Below are 24,161 nucleotides of genomic sequence, written 5' to 3'. Positions count from 1 at the left end.
ACACTGCTACTGTCTCGTGAAAAATACTATATATATACATATGTATGTCATATGTATATATATGATATTTGACATGTGTAAATATATACATAGTTTCTTTTATTAAACAATTAAATAATAAATTAACAAAATCAATTATTATATTATCTTTTATAAAGGGCAATTCTTGTATGTGATAAATCCATTTACCGGTAAATTATACCAAAAATTTGTTTCTTTTTGTTAACTTTAGGTTAGGTTAATCAAAAGTGGAGCAAAATGTATTTAATAATACATCAGAAACTGCTGAATCGCTGTACGAGACAGATACACACGAATGCATCTCGAATTTTATTTAATCAATATTATAATGCTGCTCAAAAGAAAAGATTGCGTTCCTCGCGTTTATACTGGAGTGGATGTGGTGTACTATTACTTGGATTGACTTACGCAGCAGTACCTTTATATAGAGTATTTTGTCAGGTATAATAAAATTTATTTTCAAATAATACCAGTCTTATATTACAAGACATTTCTATAATTTTATACAATGTACCGTAATCGTTTATTTAATAGTCCTATAGCTATGGTGGAACAGTATCTGTTAATCACGATAGTGCTAAAGTGAGCGCAATGAAACCTGTTAAAGATAAAGTATTAACTATCAAATTTAATGCTGATACCGCAGCAGCCATGCAATGGAACTTCAAACCTCAACAAAATGTAATAAAAGTTCTTCCTGGAGAAACTGCTTTGGCATTTTATACTGCAAAAAATCCATTGGATAAACCAGTTATCGGTGTATCAACTTATAATGTGGTACCATACGAAGCAGGACAATATTTTAATAAGATTCAGTGTTTTTGCTTTGAGGAGCAACAACTCAATCCACACGAAGAAGTAAGTTTAATAAAACTGGTTAAGAATAATTACATCAACCTTTTTCTTTCAAATACAACAAATTATAATAATATCATTTAATATTTGTTATTAAGGTTGACATGCCAGTGTTCTTCTATATTGATCCAGAATTTGTTGAAGATCCTAGAATGGAATACATAGATGAAATTATACTTTCCTATACATTCTTTGAAGCCAAAGAAGGAATTAAAATTCCTATACCGAACTTTATGAAAAAGTAGTAAATATTATAAAAAAATATGTTAATTTGTAAGAAATATGTAGAAATATATCGATAAGTGGATCTTTAATATTTTTTTCTTTATTTTTCGATAAATCTAATTTAAGATATCGTTTCGCTTAATACGTTTAATAGTGTAAAATAATTACTTGTACATAAGCATTAAAATTTGAATAGAACATTAATCGGATAAGCTCGTCTAAAACCAGAAACCTTCTCTCGATCGATGTACATCGCGTCGATTTTTAATGCCAGGTCGTGTTCTAATGTTGTTCGCGTTCTTAATAATTTCTGATGTTGTTTCTCCAATTCTTTTAATGCTCTGTGCATTCTTTCTACTTGATGGTTTATTTCCCCAATTTCCTTCTGCAGGCTATATTTACATAGAAAACAAGCTACACCGTTATTAATCATTCAAATGTATTTGAATTTGTTACATCATTATGAAAACAAATGTACAGAAACAGACCTCGTGTGAGCATAATCACGGCAAAGTTCTATATCTGGACGATGCATTCTAACTTCTAATCTAGTATGTGCTACTTTTAGTATATATTGTTTATCTGCAATAGCTTTACGTGTTAATTCCAAATTTTTTTCAACATCAAAAATTTCCTGTTGTATCTAAAACGAATAGTAAATTGTCTTGATACTTAAAAATATTAAATGTAATAGATTCTACCTTTTGTAAATGCTGTTGAAGTTTATTTTTAGCTTCAAGTAACTCTGAACACCTATGTGACAAAGCATTGTTTGTATTGCTCCAGGCATTCCACATTTCTTGTGCAATTTTATTCGTAAGAAGTTCTGCATTTGCCCTTAATTGACAAGATTTATTTCTTTCTATCTGGGATTTTTCAACTATTTGATTTGCAGCATCCATCCATGTATCTTGTTCTGACCCGCTAATACAATAAACATGTTTCATCCTTCCATATAATTGTTTCTTTCATTTAACACCTATGTAAACTATAGAAGATTTATACCATAGATCGAATTTTTCAATTCCTGAACAATATTCCAATCCATGACTATAGTTATTCAATTGATGACACAATGTATCTATTTCTAATGCATTTTTTTTGTTCTTTAAATCTAATTCTAATTGACATTGACATGCTCTACAATCTCGTAGCTGCAAATAAAATTTATATTTTATAATATTAAAATTTAACAGTTTGCTTTAATTTTACCTGATTTTTGCATTTCTCTATGCAACTTTCCAACATTTTTCTATCTTTTTCTAAGATCTCTATTTCTTTAAATAAGCACTTTTCTGTATCGTCGTGCACAAGTTCGGTATCTATATGAAAAGACATAACAATACCGTTAGTTTATTAGAGTGATAATCATATGTATATAAATAAATTACTTTAAAATACATAGTTTTAAAAGGGTGATTACCTTTCCTAGCTTCTCTATAATAAAGGCATTCCTCTGCAATGCGCAACGGACCCTCTATATCTTGAACAGCCTTTTCTAGAATAGAACGACAATCTTGGAGTCTTTCAATTTCTTGAAATAATCTTTCTAATTCTGATGCTATTTCATTTCTCCAAAAATTGACATCATTTATCCTTTCGCCAAGTCTTCTACCAGTATCGTACTGTCCATGTTGCACTTTCTCATCTGCATCTCTGTTACAGTAATTTGTTTAATATCCTTCAAATTATAATAATTAGGTAATTTTGCTAGTAATATGTAATGCTTACCTAATAATTCGTAAGGCATCATTTCTTACTCTTTCGGAAAATTGTCTACATGAATCAGCTTCGTTATAATATTTCACCTGTTTTTGAAACCAATCATTAGGTGTATAACGTGTATAAAGGGCATTTTTCCAAATATGTCCAGAACCATGTTGATACCCGGTTACCAAGTTTGGCAATTTTAATGAATTTATAGTATTTGCAGTATCCAACATACAATGCTGTGATGTTGATCTTGTGATCCTGCAACATTAATCGATTATGTATACATATACATATGTATGTATATATATAAATATATACAGCAATTGCTTTATTACACGACGAAATTAACTTACAAAGGTGTAACTTTAGTACTTTCGTATCCTATCTTAGGACGCCAAGGCATTAAATTGTTTGTACCGGTACAATTATCAATTCGACGTAAGATAGACGGTTCAATGCATGATATTGATACATTGTCTGTACTCCATGATTGTAATTGCTACAAATTTTTTCATAAATGAATAGTAATGATTTATTAAAAGAAAGAAAGATATATTTATATACATATACTACATACACATATATACATATATTTTATTCTTTATTAAGTTTATTTTCTATAAAACGTCACAATACATCAATTATCAATTAAGATCAGTTATAATTCAACATGGCAGATGTACCTAATGATGCGCCTGAACGTAAGTACACGTGCAGTTAAATGTGTTATTTTATCAAGTATGAAATAAAGCATTTATAATATTATATTACAAAAATTATGTATAGTTATAAATTTAAAGATGCAGAAAAGTGTTTGTAATTAATTGACATTTTTGATGCTTGCTCTTCAAATATGAGGTTACGTCTTTAGTTTCTATATATTATACTTAAAAAAGTATATATATATATGTATATACATATATATACATATAATGCATCTAAAAGATAAGCTGCACAGTCCTGTTTTAAAAGGGTAAAAAAAAAGAAGAATAAAAAAAATAATAACATTGTATTTTAGATTGTCCTGGTACTACAAGCAAAGATGCAGGAAAAGCATCTATGTGTGCTGGTTGTCCAAATCAAACAATATGTGCATCCGATGCCTTAAAACAATCAGATCCTGGTGTAGCTCTTGTAAAAGAAAGACTTTTAACAGTGAAAAACAAAATATTAATATTGTCTGGTAAAGGAGGAGTTGGCAAAAGCACTATTACATCTCTGCTATCCAGATGTTTAGCAGCAAACAATCCTGACATAAATGTATGTATCTACTTTTGCATAAAAGATTTCATAATTTGTATTAAAAACAGCTTACCCTTTTTCCATTGCCAAGAACATCCATATTGTTTTCTATGTACATATCAACAAAGTATCTCTTATTAACCAGTTACAGTTCACAATATAGCTTTTGAAAAGGAAGTATCTATGTATATGCTTACCAACCTATATGAATTGTGTCACTCTGTACCAGTTTCTTATTGATTCTTTTAAGCCTTTGTCATTTTACAATGATAATCTCAAATAACAAAAATACCTTCTAATGTGTAAAACTTTATACTTTGTTAATTTGCATAAATTGAAATTAATTGATTTAATAGGTTGCAGTACTGGATATTGATATTTGTGGACCATCCCAGCCAAGAGTGTTAGGTGCAATAGGAGAACAGGTTCATCAAAGTGGATCAGGATGGTCTCCAGTAGTAAGCTCTTTGCATAAGTATAAGGTAATTTATATTACCGATATGATATCTAAGTAAACTTTATTCATTCTTTTAGTACATAGAGGATAATTTGTCCCTAATGTCTATTGGATTTTTACTTGCTAGTCCAGAAGATGCTGTAATATGGAGAGGACCCAAAAAAAATGGTACCTTAGTATACATAACACATACACACATATACACATAAATTATTACACTTTTTATTATTTTTAGGAATGATCAGACAATTTCTGTCAGAGGTTGACTGGGGCACATTGGATTATCTCATTTTAGATACACCTCCTGGAACATCAGATGAACATTTATCAGCAACATCTTATCTCAAAGATGCTGGTATTACAGGAGCAATAGTAGTAACGACCCCGCAACAAGTTGCACTATTGGATGTAAGAAAAGAAATTGATTTTTGCAGAAAGGTGAATGTGCCAATTTTAGGAGTTATTGAAAATATGAGTATTTTTATTTGCCCTAAATGTAAAGTAAGTATAAAAAAATGACATTAAATTAATTAAATCAAGTTATTGGTTGTCATTTACATAAATATATTTTTAAATAGGATTCTGTTGAGATATTTCCTGCATCGACAGGCGGTGGCCATGCAATGGCCAAAGAGTTAAATGTGGAATTTTTAGGTTCTCTTCCCTTAGATCCACTTTTAGCTAGATGTTGTGACGAGGGCAAAAATTTCTTAATAGAAGTACCAGATTCTCCAACTGTATTCACATTGCAAGAAATTGTTCAAAGTAAGTTTTTCTTTTGCAAATTTTGTACCTTTTTTATGTCGCCGCATTAAACAGTGTAATTTTTTATTTCAGAAATTGTAAGAAAATGCGAAAAAATGAAGGAAAAGTGTAAGGTTAATACAACGTAGAAATAATGCAACTTTTGTATCATAAACAATGTACATTAGAATTGTGTATAAAATGTTTAAAAACAATTTTTCTTTAGAAAGTATTAATGTATATTTTATAAGTTTAATAAACAATACTTTGCTTTACTTCTGTATTACGTTTCCACTAAACTCAACCTCTTTACACCCATTTACACCCTGCTGCACCCTGCTTTTTTCAGTTTTTTATATTCTCAATGTATACAATGTATGTAATTTGAGAATTCGATCAGAAATTCAACCCCTGTGCCATCTATTTAAAAACGCTGGAAACTACTAATACCAACGGTGCTCTGTAGTACATGCAGATTTAATTTCACCTGGGGGTGTCTGCGACCCTTAAAATCACGACTCTTTGCATAGCATGGAACGTATGAAAAGTAAACAGACGTGTAGCAACAGATTTTCTGATTTATGTTTAAAATATTCTCGTAAAACAAATACAACTTAACGAAGCTATTATACAGGAAAATTCGAATATCTATTCAAAAATTTAAATATACATATACGTGTGATTTTAACAAATAAAAAGTCATCAATAATGATTGTATAGAATAAGATGAGGTTATGTTGAGCTGTCAGAATAAATTATATTTAGTCAGCATTGTGAATTAATACTTCAGGCTTTTAATCAAAGCATATAATGGAACTTGGTGACTTAATATTAATTCCAAACCTTGACAATGTTGCATTAATAGATAAAAGTGATGGAAATAATAAAAGCATAGATGGAACACTATGTATTAGTAGCCACCATCTTCTTTGGTCTTCACGACAAGACAATGGTCAAGAGCTTTGGGTAAAGTTAATGAAAAAAAAATTATTTCAGTACTAAGTATTATGATTTGAGACAATACTTTACGTAAGCAAATAACATTATTTCAATATTTTTTAGTTGCTGTACCGGAACATTGATCTTATAGAGAAAAAATTGAATACTCAAAGCCCAGGTGGTAGCATTATATTAAAATGTAAAGATTTTCGTATCCTTCAATTGGATATTAATTCAGTGGATGATCTAATGAATGTTGCACTCTCCATAGAAAAATTAACATCCCAAGGTATAATATATAATGTTACTTTACACATGAAACACATTGATATACTTCTTTCATTAATTCCTACTTTCTTTTTTCTTTTTTTTTTTTTTTTTTTTTTTCCCACAGAGCAAACCTTGCAGTATCCTTTTTTTAATAGACCACAGATAACTAATAACGCTATGATACAAGTAGAAGATGGATGGACTGCATTTACTCCTGTATCAGAATGGTCTAGATTATTGACTGCCCATGGGGATGAATGGCGCATCAGTTACTTAAATAAAGATTACAAAGTTTGCAATTCTTATCCATCTGCTGTTATAGTACCGCGTCATATAGAGGATAAAATTATAATATCTTCTGCTAATTTTAGAGATGGAGGAAGATTTCCTGTTTTATGTTACAGACACGAAGGAGGGGTATGAAATAATATCGTATAAAATAATAAACCAACAGATCACACATATATCTATGTATATAGTTGATATCTAATAAAAGAGTTGATAAATGTTCCAGAGCATTTTATTAAGAAGCAGTCAACCGATGTGTGGTACTAGTGGTAAAAGATGTAAAGAAGATGAAAGATTATTAAATGCAGTGTTAGGTCCAGGTAGACGTGGGTAAATAATCTTAAGAATTATCTTAACTATTTTTTATAAATTTCAAATTTAATCAATATTACTAATGCAAAACATTTTTAATAGTTATATAATAGATACAAGATCTGTTAGCCAAGCTCAAAGTTCTAGAGCTAAAGGTGGTGGTGCAGAAATTGATGCGGCTTATCCACAATGGCGAAAAGTACACAAAGCAATTCCGCGACCACACGATTTAGCAGATAGTTTTTTCAAATTGATAGAGGCCTGTAATGATGTAACATGTTCTACCTCTCAGTGGATCTCGAGACTCGATAATGGTGGATGGTTATTTGCCGTACAGAGCGCCTTAAATGCCGCTTGTGTAACTGCCCAGTGTCTTCATCAAGAAGTTGCAGCTGTATTAGTTCACGGTATGTAAACTGTAAAACTAGTCGACAATTATATAGTTCGTTAGTGTACAAGATTAAAAAATAATATTTATTATATTTCGGACAGGAAGCGCTGGTAGAGATTCTACTTTGGTGGTAACTAGTTTAGCACAAGCGATATTAAATCCTGATTGTAGAACAGTACGTGGTCTACAGGCTTTGATCGAACGTGAATGGATACAAGCAGGCCATCAATTTTTCAGTCGTACCCGTCATGGACCATATCATTCATCGAATTCACAAAATTCAACTCACGCTCCGACTTTTCTTCTCTTTCTAGATTGCCTTTACCAGCTTCATTATCAATTTCAGTTTAGTTTTGAATATACAGTAGAGTTATTAATCGAACTGTATAATCATGCATACTGTTCTAATTACGGAACATTTTTAGGTATACATAATATAATAATGTCTTTACTTTTTAAATGAATATGTAATTTCTTTTCAGTAAATGAAATATATGTAAACATTGATTTTAGGGGATTCAGAGGCAGAAAGAGTAAATCTTCGATTATCTGAACAAACGTGTAGTTTATGGTCGTATCTGAATCAACCAGAAGTGTTAGAAAAATGGTTAAATCCTTTATATGAACCAAATCCAGGAGTTATTTGGCCGAGTGTTGCACCTGTCAGTATTCAGTTATGGAAAGAACTTTATCTTGCACATACAAGTATTGCTCCATGGAAAGGTTTATTGTCGTGTATAAAACAAATCAAACAAAATTATACGGCAGTACGGAAAGTTGCGAATCAATTACAACTTCAAATCAAACGAGCAATAGAAGAAATGCGTTCAGATCCTGATATAATATGTTACGAAGAAGAAAATCAAGATGAACATACTTGCTTAGCACAATTAAGCTTAGAATCCCAAAGCACTTGATTATTTTATATGATCAGTTTGCTTTTAATTACAATATAAAAATGAGATATAAAAAAAAAAATTCACGTTTATGAAAATTAATGACGATCTTGAAAGCTCCTATTTATATTGTATCATTGTTAAGCTTATTATGCTAATTTTTGTAAGAATATAATGATGTAAATACGGATATTAATAATACATGTATTTATATGCATGTACATTATTTATAATGTCGTTAGTGAAGCAACCTATAATTTATATGGTAAATAATAAAAAAAAGAACGGGATAACTTTTATCTATGTGTATGTACATATATAGGTATTTACATATCTTTAAACGTATAAAACAATTAACTCTTTCATTTATATGTAATACTATGAAAAAATTCAATAAAACAACAAAAAAATGAAATTAATTTTAGTAACATTCAATTTTTTATTTATTTTTGTTTTTTGTTATTTCTACTTTTAACAAATATATCCTAATGTATTATCAAAAATATAAGCTCAAACTTGAAATAATAAAATGATAACATATTATTAAATGAATTACAAAATTATTCGTGTAATTTTTTATTGTTATTGAAGGAAAACAAGAATAAAGGAGAGGTTAAGGGCTGAATTATTACTATCTATGAAAATGGAAGTTTGGAGGGGAAACAAGGCAGGTGTTCGTACACAAAGAAAGTGAAAAGACTCCTATAGTCAACAGGCTTGAAACTCGAAATTCTTTTATATGTTTCTTAACCTTGTAAAAAATTTGTATGCACGAAAATAACTTTAAAATAAGAAAAATACTAATAGAAAGTATCATACCATTTTAACATAAAACAACATGACATTAAAGTTTGATTTGCGCATTGATTTATGTAGTACATACGTATGTATTTACATAAATACTTACATATGTATGTATACATGCAATGGTACAAAAAAGACATTTATTTGTATTATGATCATAGGTTTTGTAATATTTTCTTTAGCTCCTCTTATTTTTATTTACCTTGTTAATTCTAATACAGCACTTACGATATTTCTTGGTGAAATTTTCAACACCTATATTTCTTTAAACCCCACAAACAGGTTCAGCCTTGAAGATTGTCTCTGAAGCTCGATTTCCTTGGATGAGTATGGATCTAGTCACGAATAAAATTAAAAAACGTGGACTGAATTCAAACCCATCCAGGGCCACCGAACAAGTCCGCTTTTAATCCTTTGATTAGTGATGTTATATCTAACAAAATATAAATTATGGCAAGAAAAGTTTTCCAACGAAAGTTCGATGGAACAAGAAATGCACGAACTTAACTAACGATGGAATCACAAGACAGAATGTGATGGAATGATACGTTTGAAAATGGAATTGCAGAAGTTGCGAGTAGGGGAAGCGGAATAAGAGGCCCGGATTGGTGAAACTCCCTCCTCTTGCTATAAGAATAAGGCCCTTAAGAGGGGAAGAGATCTTTGATTCATTAAAGAATTTTAAATTCTAAAAGAATAGTTTTCATTTACTTCCATAATACTTGGTACTACTATAACATTTCAGTTGCTTGTGAATACATTAAAAAGTAACATACTTTTACACAATTAATCCGAAGAAGAAAAAATAAAATTATATGAAAAGTATTATTTACAAAATGTTTTCAATTATATGTGTATTTTGTGCTTATAATATCGCATTCGCTTGTAACTAAATAAAGGTTATCGTATACTTTTTTAATTAAAGTGATTTATGAATTGTAACATCATTGTAATAGAAGATGTTATGTATGTACAACATTACATTGAACCACATTGAACGAACTGTTTTGTTGATCCGTCAGAAATCATCAAAAAAAGAAAGAAGTGTATCATGTTTGCCAATATTAAGTTACTAAAATACCTATGATATATGTAATAAAAATCCCTAGTTTTAATTTGATAAGATGATTTTATATTTATCTATTTTTTAACGTATACGTATAGAATAATTGGTAATTGATAGGGTTGATTTATTCATTAACGTTTTGTTAATGTTTATCTATTTCTTTTCGCCATATTTGTTCAGCTAAGCACTCTATATATATAAATCCTGTTTTTGAAATCTGAACGAAATGTTCCTACAAAATGAAATATAGTAAATAGAACATTTATTTATCCAATAACTATTTACCTGCACTGTTCAGTGCTTACACTGGGCGCTACAAACTTCTATAGTCTATAGCAATAGAAAAGGTGCTGTTGTAGTTGTAACATGTTTTTTTTCAAGGAACATCAATGAAACAGAAGTATTTTAAAAATGCCATATGTGCATATTTAAATAAATTGGTAATGATTTTACAGTGTTGTATTTCTATGAAGGTATGCATACATTTAGTACGATATTTGTGAGCAATACTGATTACTGTCAATTTTAAAAGTAAGAAATTTTATTGTTTCTTGTAATATAAAGTGCTTTATTGTTTCTTACTATTTTAATTAGCACAGAGTACTATTTGTTTAGTTACTGTTGTTACTATTGCATTTATAATGCAGTTGCTATAAAATCAAGTAACTTTTTGAATTTGCTAAAAGACGATAGATTTTCATCCACTGTAAAATATCATGAAAAATTTATTTTAGAAAAATAGTCACATTTTATAAGTAGTGTTATTTAATTTGTATGAAGCTAAAACAATGGAAGGTAACTATAATATGATATCCTAAATACAAGATACATTAAAAAAATTATTAGATTCATAAATACTTTCAATATGTATACATTGTTGGAATACATCTTGTTGAAAAAACAAATATTTTTTCAGAGGCATAAACATGAACAAAACATTAAGTTCAATAGATAGTGGAGGTGATAAACATCTGTCAGAAACAACAGTACAAAGCATAGTGCAAAATTTGACTACCATGCAAAATATGCAGAATGCACAAAGTGTTGTTCATAGTAACATACAGAGTATTCAATCAACTCAGACCATAGTAGGTTCAGTTGGAACATCTACCAATCTTGTAGGCAAATCAATGTCAATGGATACAAATCCAAAGTTGCCTTTAATGAAACCTGTAGTTCCTTCTGGTACTACATCAACCTCTGAAACTAATAAAATAACCACAACGGTAAAAAATATTCTTTATTGTTATTTAAAAATTTGTCATGCGTGTATTGCCATTATTAATTAGAAAAGATTGTACATTGAATGAACTGATTTTTTATAGATTTGTTCTGTGGGATCTACAGTAAGAATAATATCTCCAGGTATGTTGAGTACAGTGGAACGTCAAAATCAACCACAGGCTCAGCAATTGTTACAACAGACGCAGCAAGTAACAGGCATACCAGCAACCTATCATGTACCTAGAGGACCAGCAGCAGTTGCTAATATTTCAGCTCCTAGGTCAACGGTAGCTACTCCTATTGTTAGAGCAAATACAGGACAAACAGTACCTACGACAAGAGCAGGGTAAATATGTTTATTCGATAACAAACGAAAAATGACAATAAAAATCCATGCATTTTTCACATTTTCTAGAATAAGTACAACTATTTCAAGTTCTCAGTGGCAACCTAAGACATCAGTTGTATATGCACAACCACAAAGGCATCCAGCACCTCCAGTTAGTCGAGTTTCAAGACCACCGTCTACCGTATATACGAGTCAGCAGCCTCGTCTAATTACACCAGCAGGACAAGGAAGGTCTGTTCAAGCCACAATGGTCTCTGGAGTTCCTGGTACTCCGTCCAGATTAATAGCGCCTGTTCTTCAGGCAAACAATAGTATTACACGATTGCCAGTATCACAAAGTAGACCAACTACACCTCAAGTGGCAAACATATCACAGACTGCACAACCTGGTAGATCTTCAACTCAAACTATTCAAGTAACTTGGCATTCCTTGTTTTTTAATTAATCAATGAAATAATTGAGTTTTATTTGTATGATTATTAGAACTATTGCGTATTTAATTTGCAGCCTAATCAATCAAACAGACCTAGTACCGGTATTGTGAATCGTATAGCTGTATCCGCACCTGTAGTTGGTACTGCAAATAGAATATCTGGTACAGCTTCGGTAACTGTTCAACCAACAGTGGGAAGGCAATTATCAATTAACACTGTGGCTACTCCATCGAGCAGTACTGTTAGTCGAATTGTCATCCCATCTCAGCAAGTTGGTATAAATAAAAATACTTTGTTATATCAACACATAGCAAATGTTTTCATAGTATTTTCGATTAATTGGACTAAATAAAATTCCTTGTACACGTTAGGTTCAACAGCAGCAGCAGCAGCAACAACAACAACAACAGCAGCAGCAGCAGCAATCGCAACAACAGCAGCAACCACCGCTGCAACAACCACAACCGCAACAACCACAATCACAATCGCAAACAGCTCCACGTGTTGTTCAAACAGTAACTTCTTTATCAAGTCTCAGTACAGTGTCGCGTGTAATTGCTACAACAACAAGTACATCAAATACCACAAGAGTGTCACAGCCGACATCAACCACGGTTGCTAGACTTACTGGGATGTCTTTACATCCTTTACCTTTAGCACCTGCAAGAGTTACGTCAGCACCTGTTAAAACAGTGCAGGCACAAAGTATTGGACAAACTGTCCAAATTAAATCTTCCCAACAATCTGGATTTCGAGTTTCTTCGGCTAGTAATACAAATAATAATTCAAATACAGCACCCGCTCAGTCAGTTCAAGGACAATATTTGCATCCTCCCCATACTGCTACTTATTATTCCTTTGAACCAACAGGTAATATTTAATTATATCTTACGTTCTTAGTTTTAAAAGTAATCTTAACTGAAAATTGTATCGAATAGGAACATATACTCAATACCGACAAACTCCAGTAAGATTACTCGTTGAACCCGGATACGATGAACCACATACTAAAACAAATGCATCTCCAAGACCAAGTATACTTAGAAAAAGGGATCATGATAATTCACCTATTAAAGGTACACGAAATCGAATTATTTATCGATAAAATATCAGAATATAATACGATAAGAAAGAGCCTTTTTAAATCCTTACTTATTATCAGGTGCAGCAAAAAATTTAGTTCCTGTACTTGCATCTTTACCGCCTGTCACCACATCCAGTCCACCTTGTTCACCAAGAGGAGATCAAGATGGTGGAGGTTGTCAAAGTTCGGGATCCACTACGGTTTCAGCAACATCATCGCCAGGACTCGATGAAGAACCAGAACAATCTAGAATTACTATAAATCCAACAGTTGAGATGTCTCCAAGGAAAAAACCTCGAAAACAACAACTTACCGGTGTAGAATTAACGGAATCAAGATGTACAGAAGAAGAAATGCAATTCATCACAGAAGAGAGAATGAAGAAGGAACTTAAAGAAGAACCGAAAGAAAAATTGTTAGAAAAGAGGCAAACTTTAAACACGCAGTGTGATGTAATCAAGTCTCCTATACAACAGTCAACCGTTCCAATGCGAGCACGGCCTACACCTAGCTTATTAGGTTTGTAAAAAAAGATATGAAGCGTTATAAGTATACGTATGTATGTATAGAAAAAGACATAAGGATATAATACTTTTTTCACTTTACAGGACCTTCCTGGAAAAATAGATGGGGAAGTAGACTTCATCATTATAGAAGACCAAGTGAGGTTCGACCTCGCGAAGAAAGACGTCCCACGGTTGCAGAAATAGCCCAACAAAAACATGTATTACAGAAATTAAATGGTTGGAAGGTATATCATCTTACCGCGCAGATGGAAGACATTGCTGATCTTGAAAAACAAGTACGTTTTGTAGATTGTTATGAGACAATACCGAACGATAATTGTAACCGTAATTCATACAGAGGCTCTAACTATATTTTTATAGGTACATGAAAAATTGAAAACAACACTAACCATGCTTGAATCGCAACAAAATGTTAGAAGTAGACAGGATGACGGACTTGAACGTGTAAACGAATTGATTAAAGGAAATATGCAGCGCAGTAGTTTAATTAGCGAAGGAATGAATGAAGCACGCACGCAACTTATTGCTATATTTCAGCATAAAGGACCTATTACAGACATTTTACAACGGTGCGGTAATAAACGAGCTCAAAAGAAACGAGATAAATGAGCTAGCGTTTGCATCGAATTGCAATGAATATGTTTATAAGGAACCTTTGCATAAGCGAGGTTTAAAAGGGAGTTATTTTTATCTGTGTCACAGAATCTATATTATAGGAGTAAAATAAATGATTTTATAAGACTATGACATGACTGTCACTAACTTGTTTATAATTCTATTACAAACAATGAATTTACAACTTTTTATTTTAATACAACGCATATTCTTCCTCTATTTCTTCAAGTTTCTTTTATCTTTTTTTTGTACTGAGGTATGTATGTATCAGTTACATAAGTATATATATATATATATATATATACGTTTACATACGTTTATTTTCGAGACAAATGATAAAATTTAACGTGTGTGTCAAAAATTTGTATTACAAGGCGTAAGATATACTATTAAATCTATTTTGTATGTATACTTAACACATGTACATAAATGTATTTATGTTACTATGGTAATAACGTATGTTTGACATTTTTACTTAGCAACGATGATAATGTAGGCATTTTATTTATATATTTGGTACTGTCTGGTACTTACATATTCAGTATCAAGTATTTTAATACAGTAATCTAATACAGTAAAATAATAAAGATAGTGTAACAGCATGTGGTGGGGATACAGTCCTGCATTAGATATTCAGTTTGAAGTTAATAAAAGTGAAATTAATTATCTAGGTAAATGTATTGAGGTATTAATTATAGGTGCTAGCGATGCCAGACATATTATGAAGACATTAGCATCATCTTATTTGTATCGCGACCGCATTGTTACATACAATGTAATTGAATCAACATTGGAACAAGTAGCTAGATCCATTTTTTTATTAAGCACTTGTTTAGATAGAAATTTAGGTATGTATACATATATAAAATTCACACTGTAATTACTACAAAGAAAGAATTCTTCTTTTACTTTTACTTTTGTCCAATGAAAATGAATAACATTGAAGGATTACAAGAAGCAACACGATATTATTTGGAAATATTTGGTAATACTCTTGTAAGACCTGCGAGTGCTAAGTACTTGGTGAAGCATTCTAATCAATTGGCAGATATTCCAACAAATTCAATTGACTGTCCTTGGTTAAGTTTAGAAAAATTTAAGCATAAGGACAAAGATCAGCTGGAAACAATTTTTAAGTAAGTTTAATTTTTAAGAACCTTGAGCATTTCTTTATCTGGTTTCTTTATATTTTGTAAATCTACTGTCTTTTTTTATTTAATAAGATTTTGGGAGCGCGCAACACGCGAGAATGTTCCTATTGTGAAATATTGGGATGAAAGAGTTAGAAGATTATTGAAAACAAGGTATGATTACAGAGAAGGTGTTTTTGATTGGGATTATCATATGATTTTAAAGTCTAGAGGTATTTCAAATTTAACTATACAAGAATATAGGTAAGTTTATCAATTATAAAATATTTGTATGATTTCTGTCATAAAAATATTTCTTTCTTTTAATGTTAGATTTTGGAGAAATAATGGAATTGCATTTACTTGGTTGGAAGGTGAACCCGTTAGAAGCAATCCAACATTATTAAGTAACATAGTACAACATGGACCTGGATTTATACATTATACTTATTTAGGAGATATTGTAAACGGTCCTTTTTTTGCTTGGTTGTTACAGGAAACAAAGCACAGTCATATGTAAGATAGTCATACGACTAAACTTATGCATATAATAGTAATAATAATAATAATGATGATGATGATGATACTAAAAATTACAATGTAGTAAATATAGGGCAACTGATATAGCTGAACGAGAAATTATGCGTTGTATACATGAAATTAAAACACAAGAACCATTTTGCGAAGATCTTGTTGCATCGCATAGAGATTCTTCTATAGTAAATGGTACATTAGTAACTGAAATGCCAAGTAACGATATGGAACAAGAATTATGGGAAAGAAGAAGAAATAAATATAAGAAAAACAATCTATCTTGGATAGATATTAAAAATCATAAGGTAATATGTAATATGAAATTTAATCAATGCAACAGGCATCGATACTTTTAGAATCTGTATTTTATTTTTAGGTGATTTTTCACCCTCTAAAGTCTTTGGAAGTTTTCAAACATAAAACAGAATATATTAATAAATTTGACTTTATATGGATAGCTCATAATATGACAGAACAATTGCCTAATCTTATACCATTGATAAAAAAAGGAGGAATTATGTTGATGGAATTGAAAAAGCATCTAGTGGAATTACGAGAAGAAAATTTACAAACTTTTGTAAAAGAATTGAAAAATACAGCTCAAAAAAATGGACTGTATGAAATTAGTGATATAAATGCTAAAGAACATTGTATTGCCAGATTTTGTAAAAATTAAATATTTATAAATAAATACTAATGCAAATTAAGTTTCAAAAATTTAATAAATTCTTGAAATTTCATGTGTGTATACATATATATGTTTTGTATATCTAATAACTAATATAATTAGATTTAGTTGGACATAAAATATCATTACACCCAACATTCATTCATTCATTCATTCATTTATATACAATATATATATGTATATATATACTATAATGTTGTCCAATTCGATTCCGTGATAAATTTATATAAACTTAATTTAACTGTAAAATTATTGCAATAACAGGTAACTTTTTAAACAGATTATTTACGTTTGAAGTAATTAATAAAACAAAAATCACTAAATACTGTTAGACATAGTGAAAAAATTAAACTCATCATGGTTATGAGAATCACCCAAAATCGCGGGAAACGCGTCCTGTTTCTCCTTAGAGGTCCGTAAGATTCAGTTACAATTTCTGAATATTAATAGAGAAAATTGTTTATACAAAATTAAATTTATTCTTGTAGAAGTTTACATAAATTATGTGTTGATTTCTATACATTGAATAACGGTACGCATTGTTTCTCTAAGAAATAAAGTAACCCTTGAAAATCGGCCATCGCGGCTATTTTCAGCGATAATGGAAATTGTTTTCAATGCGTGAGCCTTTTATACAAAAATATTGAAATTTATATTGCGTTAACTGCTGAAGAAGTGTATAAAGTTTTATAATATTGAATTACTGTCTTCCTTGATAAACGATGATGGTAAATTAGTTGACAAACTATGAGCACTATCAACAGAGTGGATAACGAGGTGGGCATAATTGTTGAATCAAGATTCGATGAATTCGACAGAAGTTTGGACATCACGAGCAACGATTTTGAAAATGATAAGAAGGACTTGAGTGTTAATTCTAATAAAACTTTGCCTGGTAGAAGTCGTTACGGCAGAACAATAAAACCCAAGTCTCCTAAGAATGAGGTTGCCAGTTCTCCAAAGGCATGTTGTGCCTCCTCTTAAGATCAATTACAGTTTTTCTGATTAGAGATCAATATTATTCTTAACAAACTATGGTACTATATGTAGTAATCTTTAATGTTTTCACACATATTATTCTTTTATATGATGCATATTGCAATAATTTTTTTATAACTATCAATAAAGTTTCTCAACGGTTAATAGAAGCATTCGATTATGTAATGTAACATTATTAATATTTATTTTTTACAGAATTCTAAGCTGCAAAAGACTCAAAAATACCAGAACTTGTCTGACAGCAGCAATGAAAGTACAGATGAAAATAACATGACCAACGATATGGATGATACAAGCGATTCTTCTACTAATTTAAGTACAATGGAGGAAAATACTCCAAAATTGGTCAGTTCATCTGTGCAGTGCAATTGGGTATTAGGTCAGTTAGCATGGGCCAGAGTTGGGAATTTTCCTTTTTGGCCTTGCGTAATAACGCTTGATCCAGTTTCAATGATATATAATAGGTTGAAAGGTACATTATTTTTTTTTTTTTTTTTTAATTTTTTGACGTAAGAACTGTTAATAATAATTACTGTTTAAAAAGAATAAACATAAAATATCTGTTATTTGTTATTTCTTTAGCTACTGCCAGATCACAGGTACTAATGGTACATGTTCAATATTTTGGTGATAAAGGGCGTCACAGTTGGGTTTCCTCAAATTCTATGATTCCGTTTACAAATCTAGCGGACTTTAAAAAATTATCGGAATCAATAACTGCAGAAGTTAAAAAAAGGGATGCAAAATATGCTGCTGCTTTCATTGTAAAGCCTGGGATAAAATCAAAATGGGAGAGCGCAGTTGAAGAAGCTATGGAAGTTCACTCTATGAGTAATCAAGACAGAGCCAACATTTTTAAACCAAAAGAGAATGTCACAAAAAATAGGTCACCAAAAGCATTAGATGAAAAAGATAAAGTTAACAAAAGGAAACACTCGAGTGACTCGAGCGGACCCGATATTAAACGCTCTAAAGAGGACAATGTAGGTGTGCGAATGAAACGTTTGATTTGAAGAAAAATAATCATGTAGAATACTATTAATACGATAAATGTTGAATTTAATTATTTTTCAGACGTACGATTTAGATAAATCGCAATATAAAACAGATGGAACAAAATCAAAAGTACTGAAATACATGGAGAATGGTAAAAGTAATTCGAGGCTCAATTCCGATACTCCTCCATTATCTCCTTTAAGTCAAAGAGATTCGAACGATGAGGTTTCTATTATGCAAAAGGTTGAATTTAAAACCGAAGAAGTAGATGGTGTTTTTGAAGTTTACTACGAACGAAACAGGGATATGTTAGAAGATGAATATCCGGATGCGTCGGAGCACGATATTAAAAGGTATTTACGGAAAACTTGGGATACTATGAATTCTTCTTTTCGCAAAAAATACCGATCATATGTAACGTCAGATGCTACCGATACTCACATAAAAGAAAATTCATCAGATCACGAAGAAGATTTATTAATAGATATAGATATAAATATCAAGGATAATAAGAAATCAAGAATTAAAGCTGAAAAGGAAGAGATATGTGTTACGGAAACGAAAAGGAGTAGACCTTATAATCTTTTTAAAGGAATGAAACAAGAAAAAGTTTGTCAAATTTGTGAGAAAACTGGAAAGTTAACCAGATGCAAAGGTCCTTGTTATTCGTATTTTCACCTTTCTTGTGTAAAACCAGGCGAGTCCAGTCCAGAACATTCCATCGATGAAAACACAATGGAAGATAAAATTCTTAACGATATAAAAGAGATCAAAGGAGATAATATCGACGAGGACGAGACTAGTGGTACTGAAATCAAGTCGATCATTTGATCATCTTTCATTTTTTTTTCATTATATTTACACATTTGATTAATTTTATGTTGTTTGTTGATTTTAGGCAAAACAGAAGAACAAGAAGACGAGTTATTTAAATGTATCGATTGTTTGTCAGGTGTAGCTCCTGCTTGTTTTATATGTAACGAAAGGGAAGGGGACAGAATTAGATGCTCTGTATTAGCCTGTGGAAAGCATTATCATTCGTCTTGTTTAAAATCATGGCCACAAGTAATGATAAATAATTTTGTCTGCCTTGAAATTGTCTGGGTATCGAAAATGTGTAATTTCTTTTTTCTTTTTTCTTTTTTCTTTTTCTTAGTCTCATTGGCAGGGTGGTCGTTTAACTTGCCCGTATCATGTCTGCCACACGTGCAGTTCGGACAATCCTCAAGACAGTCATCCAAGAGCTTCGAATGAAAAGTCGGCTCGATGCGTTCGTTGTCCTTCATCTTATCATACATCCACGTCTTGTTTGCCTGCTGGTTCAGTGATTTTAACCGGTAGTCAAATAGTATGCCCGAAGCATTACAAACCATCGCAACCTCCAGTAAATGCAGCCTGGTGTTTTTTATGTACCAGAGGAGGAAGTCTTATCTGTTGCGATACATGCCCAACGTCTTTTCATCTCGAATGTCTAGGTAACCATTTTCGCTGTAAATATACTAGTAATGTTACAGATATATAATATACACGAATCACTGTAGGAATTGATGCACCCGATGGCGCATTTATTTGTGAAGATTGTGAAACGGGCAGATTGCCTTTGTACGGGGAAGTAGTATGGGTTAAACTTGGAAATTATCGCTGGTGGCCATCCCGTATTTGTTATCCTCATGAAATTCCTGAAAACATAGAAGCACTTCCTCACAGTCCTGGTAAATTTTGTGTAATGTTTTTGGGATCAAATAATTATTATTGGATTCATAGGCAAGTGAATTATTCTATTTTTTTAGAAGAAAAAAATTTTAAAAGGCAAGAAAACAAATATTTATTCTAATACCTGTTCGTGTTCATGTACTTTTTAGAGGTCGTGCTTTCCTTTACCAAGACGGTGATGCAAATATAAAACCGTCGATAGGCAAAAAAAATAATAGAGACGATACTTATCGGAAAGCACTAGAAGAAGCCAATCAAGTTCATCAGCGCTTAAAAATTGAAAGAGCTGCTGCCAAAGATCATGGACCACGAGGGCTAAAACCTCCACCTTACGTTAAGTTAAAAGTAGAGTTTTTCCTCTTTTATTATTATTTAAATTTTAATACTTGCGACATATTTATAAATTTGTAATTTATAATAATGATTATTAATCGATTCATAGGTAAACAAACCCGTTGGTAATGTAAAACCGGCCGAAGTTGAAAGCATCGTCGCGTGTGATTGCGATGCAGAATGGGATAATCCATGCGCACCGGGAACAGATTGTCTCAATCGGATATTGTTAGTTGAATGTAGCCCTGGTATTTGTCCAGCCGGTCCTAAATGTAATAATCAGGCATTTGTACGAAGACAGTATCCAGCTATGGAACCATTTCATACCGTAGGACGGGGTTGGGGTCTTAGAAGTTTAGAACCTATTAAAACTGGACAGTTTGTTATCGAATATGTAGGTGAAGTTATAGACGAAGCTGAATACAAACGAAGATTACATAGGAAAAAAGAATTAAAAAATGAGAATTTTTATTTTTTAACCATAGATAATAATAGAATGATCGATGCTGAACCAAAGGGGAATTTAAGCCGATTTATGAGTGAGTATTTCATGTATTTCATGTGTTTTATGTTTATGTATATTTAAATGATTATTTGTGAAATTTGATAGATCACTCGTGTTCACCAAACTGCGAGACACAAAAATGGACAGTAAATGGGGACACGCGTATAGGTCTGTTTGCATTATGCGATATTGAACCTGGTGAAGAATTAACTTTCAATTATAATTTAGCTTGTGACGGAGAAACTCGAAAACCATGTTTGTGTGGTGCAACAAATTGTAGCGGATTTATAGGTTTAAAAGTTCAGAAACCGCAGGTAACTACACCATCGATTCAGCAAAAGAAATTTGAGAAAATCGACAAAATAAAACGTCAGAAGTGGTGAGTACAATATGTAATTATTAAATTTAATAAAATCGATTCAGTTTTTATATCCTATTTACTATCTAACATATCTTGGAGTAAATATGTATAATAGCTCAGATAATTCATTGATTTATAAAGAATACAATTCGGTACTACAGGTATGTATATACCATAATGTGGATTGTCTGGTAATTAGGTCGAGGAAACAAGTACTACTGTGTTGGTGTTGTGGACAAGAAATTGAGAAAAAGGAAGATTCAGTAGTTTGTGATCAGAAAACATGCAATAAAAGATATCATAAAACGTGCATTGATATTGACGACACAGATTCAAGGTTTAGTTGTCCTTGGCATCATTGTACAGAGTGTGGTCGTAGAACATCTGCCCATTGTTCGTTTTGCAGTGTTGCTTTCTGCCAAGGTAAATAATGTTGTCTTCAAAAATTTCCAAACTGTCTTATCATAAAATTAATACTTTTTTTATTTTATGGTTATTGATAGTACATTTGGATGGACATCTATTCGAATATGGTGAAAAAGGTGGTTTCGTTTGTGAACTACATGAAAACATGGACATTCAAAGATCAGCTGTCGAAGATGAAAAAGATTATTCGGATAATGATATTGAAACAGATAAAGAATATTCTTCTACAGACTCTAATAGTCCACTGATAATAACAGAAAAGTCAATGCCACGTGAACCATCGCCAAGAGTTTCCATAGTAGAGGTAAGACGAAACTTTATACCAACCAAGGTATCGTTGGCATTTCTTATCGTTCAAATGCCCCCCCCCCAAACTTCCGATTGAACTTATTTTAACTTGTATAAGTATTGATAATCTTTTTTTATTTTATTTATTTTATCTTTGCAATAGTAAGTAGAGCAAGTAAACCGAGAATGAAAACAAATTGCATTGGTGGTGGTAAAAGCATGAAAAGAAACTTTTACGTAGATACATTTACGTGAAATATGTAGTATGTATTTTAGCCCTTTTACTTGCTTTTTTTACATTTTTCTATTTAAACAACAAAGATACGTATCTTTTTTATGTTAAAATCGTATTTTAAAATTGTTTAAATTTCAGTTAGATATAATGTCACATTTATACAAAACACACACAAGCATGCGAATATGTTACGCATATGTATATTATTATTCTGACATACAACTAGCTTGATCCGTTCTGTACTTTTTTTTTTTTTTTTCCAAATTTTACTTGACGCTGTATCACATCTATTTTATTTATCTGTCGATATAGTAAATTATTTGATTGATGAAAAAAAAAAAGAGAAGTGATCAATGATAATTAACTTTTCTTTTCTTTTCTTTTTTTTTTTTTTTAAATTGTTTTTCATTGTTCCCAGCATCCTCTCCCTGACATTGGCAATAGTGAGAAGTAGTAACAAACAAACATGTTCTGTTTAAGTTTATGTGTTCAAGTGAGTGTATATTTTTGATATTATCTCTTTGGACTTCTGACTCATAGTATATTAATAGTAAATAGTTTAATCATTGTTATTTAATTGCACGATTTTAATTACAATTTTAATTGGTAAGTTCATTTCTTTTGGATACACAATGGATTTTCAAATCCTGTAATTATACATATATTTTTCACGGGGGGTATTAACGTCGTTTGTAGCACTTTACAGCTCGTCTTATTTTGGCTTTAAACCTTAAGTTTAGTTTTGAATTCGCGTAGAGCATCGTGTATCCCAGCTATCGATTGAACGTTTTGTTAAAATGTAGCTAAAAGATCATTCATTTTTTTGTTATGTATTGTATATGATAAATTCACGCATAATATGATGAAATAGCATTCTAAGCTTTAATATGTATTATATAGGTTCATCCAAGCAGCGAAGAAAGCGAAGAATCTCAAAAAGAGGATGAAGAAGAAACAATGCAGTATGCCGATTTTAAACTGTGCGAATACAGTTCAAAAAGTATGAAGAGAAAAACATTACACCGATTATCTCTGAGGTTGAAAAAAGAAGATCAGGTAGAAGAATTAAATAATCTTACATCTAGTCAGCTGGAGGCCATAATCGGTGGCAGTCTATTTGAATGAACAATTTATCTTCATTGATTAAGCTTGAAATAAAAAACATACTTTAATGTGCATAGCTTTGAATTTTCACACAATTTCACATAATAAATAATAAATTGTTTAATGATAAATGAAAAATGGTGATGAACACCAGATAATAATATTTGCAACGATATACATTATTTGCAAATTGTTCATTCCATGTCAAAGGGATCAGTTGAATAACGAATTTTAATAAATTTCAACTATAGCGCCAAGAGAATACAACTTGTTTTTAATCTAAGAAAACTATATTCTGTATCCCTATCTTATGTATGTACAATGGGATTTGTATATATTGTTTTTCCAATTCAATTGTCTATTTTCTATGAATACTAACATGTATTTAAGGAT

General features: G+C 31.2%; 7 protein-coding genes across 25 annotated transcripts; 6 read left to right on the top strand and 1 right to left on the bottom strand.

Annotated features, from left to right (window-relative positions):
- Position 1: 1 nt before the first annotated feature.
- Positions 2–1,190, top strand: LOC114878331 (cytochrome c oxidase assembly protein COX11, mitochondrial). Of its 2 annotated transcripts, XM_029191980.2 has the most exons (4): positions 2–77; positions 233–462; positions 556–879; positions 975–1,190. In XM_029191980.2, exons 2-4 carry the CDS (start codon positions 259–261, stop codon positions 1,119–1,121), a joined length of 675 nt encoding a protein of 224 aa, XP_029047813.1. In that variant the 5' UTR covers positions 2–77; positions 233–258; the 3' UTR covers positions 1,122–1,190. The 2 variants fall into 2 exon arrangements, with proteins under 2 accessions (XP_029047813.1, XP_029047812.1); XM_029191979.1 differs by lacking the exon at positions 2–77 and having other exon boundaries at positions 84–462.
- LOC114878324 (tektin-3-like) lies at positions 869–4,397 on the bottom strand. Of its 5 annotated transcripts, XM_029191967.2 has the most exons (11): positions 4,258–4,396; positions 4,130–4,164; positions 3,168–3,313; positions 2,833–3,072; positions 2,525–2,757; positions 2,314–2,423; positions 2,107–2,255; positions 1,803–2,025; positions 1,590–1,744; positions 1,334–1,493; positions 869–1,023 (listed from the first exon to the last, which is right to left on the bottom strand). In XM_029191967.2, exons 2-11 carry the CDS (start codon positions 4,154–4,156, stop codon positions 970–972), a joined length of 1,497 nt encoding a protein of 498 aa, XP_029047800.1. In that variant the 5' UTR covers positions 4,157–4,164; positions 4,258–4,396; the 3' UTR covers positions 869–969. The 5 variants fall into 5 exon arrangements, with proteins under 5 accessions (XP_029047800.1, XP_029047799.1, XP_029047798.1 ...); XM_029191966.2 differs by having other exon boundaries at positions 1,590–1,735; positions 4,130–4,397; XM_029191965.2 differs by having other exon boundaries at positions 1,270–1,493; positions 4,130–4,396.
- On the top strand, positions 3,220–5,532 carry LOC114878327 (cytosolic Fe-S cluster assembly factor NUBP1 homolog). The gene is made up of 7 exons (XM_029191973.2): positions 3,220–3,515; positions 3,833–4,074; positions 4,413–4,514; positions 4,591–4,681; positions 4,749–5,014; positions 5,092–5,278; positions 5,351–5,532. The coding sequence occupies exons 1-7, from the start codon at positions 3,485–3,487 to the stop codon at positions 5,404–5,406; spliced, it is 975 nt and encodes a 324-aa protein (XP_029047806.1). The 5' UTR covers positions 3,220–3,484; the 3' UTR covers positions 5,407–5,532.
- A 191-nt stretch (positions 5,533–5,723) lies between these two features.
- LOC114878322 (myotubularin-related protein 9) lies at positions 5,724–8,772 on the top strand. The gene is made up of 7 exons (XM_029191960.2): positions 5,724–6,223; positions 6,320–6,485; positions 6,591–6,883; positions 6,981–7,084; positions 7,169–7,473; positions 7,559–7,882; positions 7,971–8,772. The coding sequence occupies exons 1-7, from the start codon at positions 6,068–6,070 to the stop codon at positions 8,372–8,374; spliced, it is 1,752 nt and encodes a 583-aa protein (XP_029047793.1). The 5' UTR covers positions 5,724–6,067; the 3' UTR covers positions 8,375–8,772.
- Positions 8,773–10,380: 1,608 nt separating this feature from the next.
- Positions 10,381–14,585, top strand: LOC114878391 (histone deacetylase complex subunit SAP130-like). Of its 4 annotated transcripts, none has more exons than XM_029192162.2 (11): positions 10,381–10,696; positions 10,958–11,018; positions 11,140–11,449; positions 11,549–11,793; positions 11,863–12,211; positions 12,304–12,501; positions 12,602–13,100; positions 13,169–13,306; positions 13,393–13,833; positions 13,923–14,116; positions 14,202–14,585. In XM_029192162.2, the coding sequence occupies exons 3-11, from the start codon at positions 11,150–11,152 to the stop codon at positions 14,448–14,450; spliced, it is 2,613 nt and encodes an 870-aa protein (XP_029047995.2). In that variant the 5' UTR covers positions 10,381–10,696; positions 10,958–11,018; positions 11,140–11,149; the 3' UTR covers positions 14,451–14,585. The 4 variants fall into 4 exon arrangements, with proteins under 4 accessions (XP_029047995.2, XP_029047994.2, XP_029047996.2 ...); XM_029192161.2 differs by having other exon boundaries at positions 10,818–11,018; XM_029192163.2 differs by lacking the exon at positions 10,958–11,018.
- Positions 14,586–14,628: 43 nt separating this feature from the next.
- Positions 14,629–16,827, top strand: LOC114878394 (dynein axonemal assembly factor 3). Of its 5 annotated transcripts, none has more exons than XM_029192168.1 (7): positions 14,629–14,712; positions 15,155–15,304; positions 15,403–15,592; positions 15,680–15,850; positions 15,920–16,102; positions 16,191–16,425; positions 16,497–16,827. In XM_029192168.1, the coding sequence occupies exons 2-7, from the start codon at positions 15,178–15,180 to the stop codon at positions 16,794–16,796; spliced, it is 1,206 nt and encodes a 401-aa protein (XP_029048001.1). In that variant the 5' UTR covers positions 14,629–14,712; positions 15,155–15,177; the 3' UTR covers positions 16,797–16,827. The 5 variants fall into 5 exon arrangements, with proteins under 5 accessions (XP_029048001.1, XP_046142373.1, XP_029048002.1 ...); XM_046286417.1 differs by lacking the exon at positions 14,629–14,712 and adding an exon at positions 14,772–14,832; XM_029192169.1 differs by lacking the exon at positions 14,629–14,712 and adding an exon at positions 14,792–14,803.
- A 205-nt stretch (positions 16,828–17,032) lies between these two features.
- On the top strand, positions 17,033–24,122 carry LOC114878388 (histone-lysine N-methyltransferase NSD2). 7 transcript variants are annotated; one of them, XM_029192154.2, is made up of 14 exons: positions 17,173–17,771; positions 18,003–18,279; positions 18,390–18,790; positions 18,882–19,608; positions 19,702–19,868; positions 19,960–20,278; positions 20,345–20,567; positions 20,666–20,861; positions 20,959–21,388; positions 21,460–21,733; positions 21,915–22,138; positions 22,219–22,445; positions 23,083–23,157; positions 23,565–23,654. In XM_029192154.2, exons 1-13 carry the CDS (start codon positions 17,556–17,558, stop codon positions 23,116–23,118), a joined length of 3,717 nt encoding a protein of 1,238 aa, XP_029047987.2. In that variant the 5' UTR covers positions 17,173–17,555; the 3' UTR covers positions 23,119–23,157; positions 23,565–23,654. The 7 variants fall into 7 exon arrangements, with proteins under 7 accessions (XP_029047991.2, XP_029047987.2, XP_029047985.2 ...); XM_029192152.2 differs by lacking the exon at positions 23,083–23,157 and having other exon boundaries at positions 17,174–17,771; positions 21,460–21,522; positions 21,583–21,733; positions 23,565–24,122; XM_029192151.2 differs by lacking the exon at positions 23,083–23,157 and having other exon boundaries at positions 17,177–17,220; positions 17,297–17,771; positions 23,565–24,122.
- Positions 24,123–24,161: the final 39 nt, after the last annotated feature.

The sequence above is a fragment of the Osmia bicornis genome, chromosome 7, assembly GCF_907164935.1.
Source record: "Osmia bicornis bicornis chromosome 7, iOsmBic2.1, whole genome shotgun sequence".
NCBI classification, from domain to species: domain Eukaryota; kingdom Metazoa; phylum Arthropoda; class Insecta; order Hymenoptera; family Megachilidae; genus Osmia; species Osmia bicornis.
This window is presented reverse-complemented; position numbering and strand designations above follow the sequence as displayed.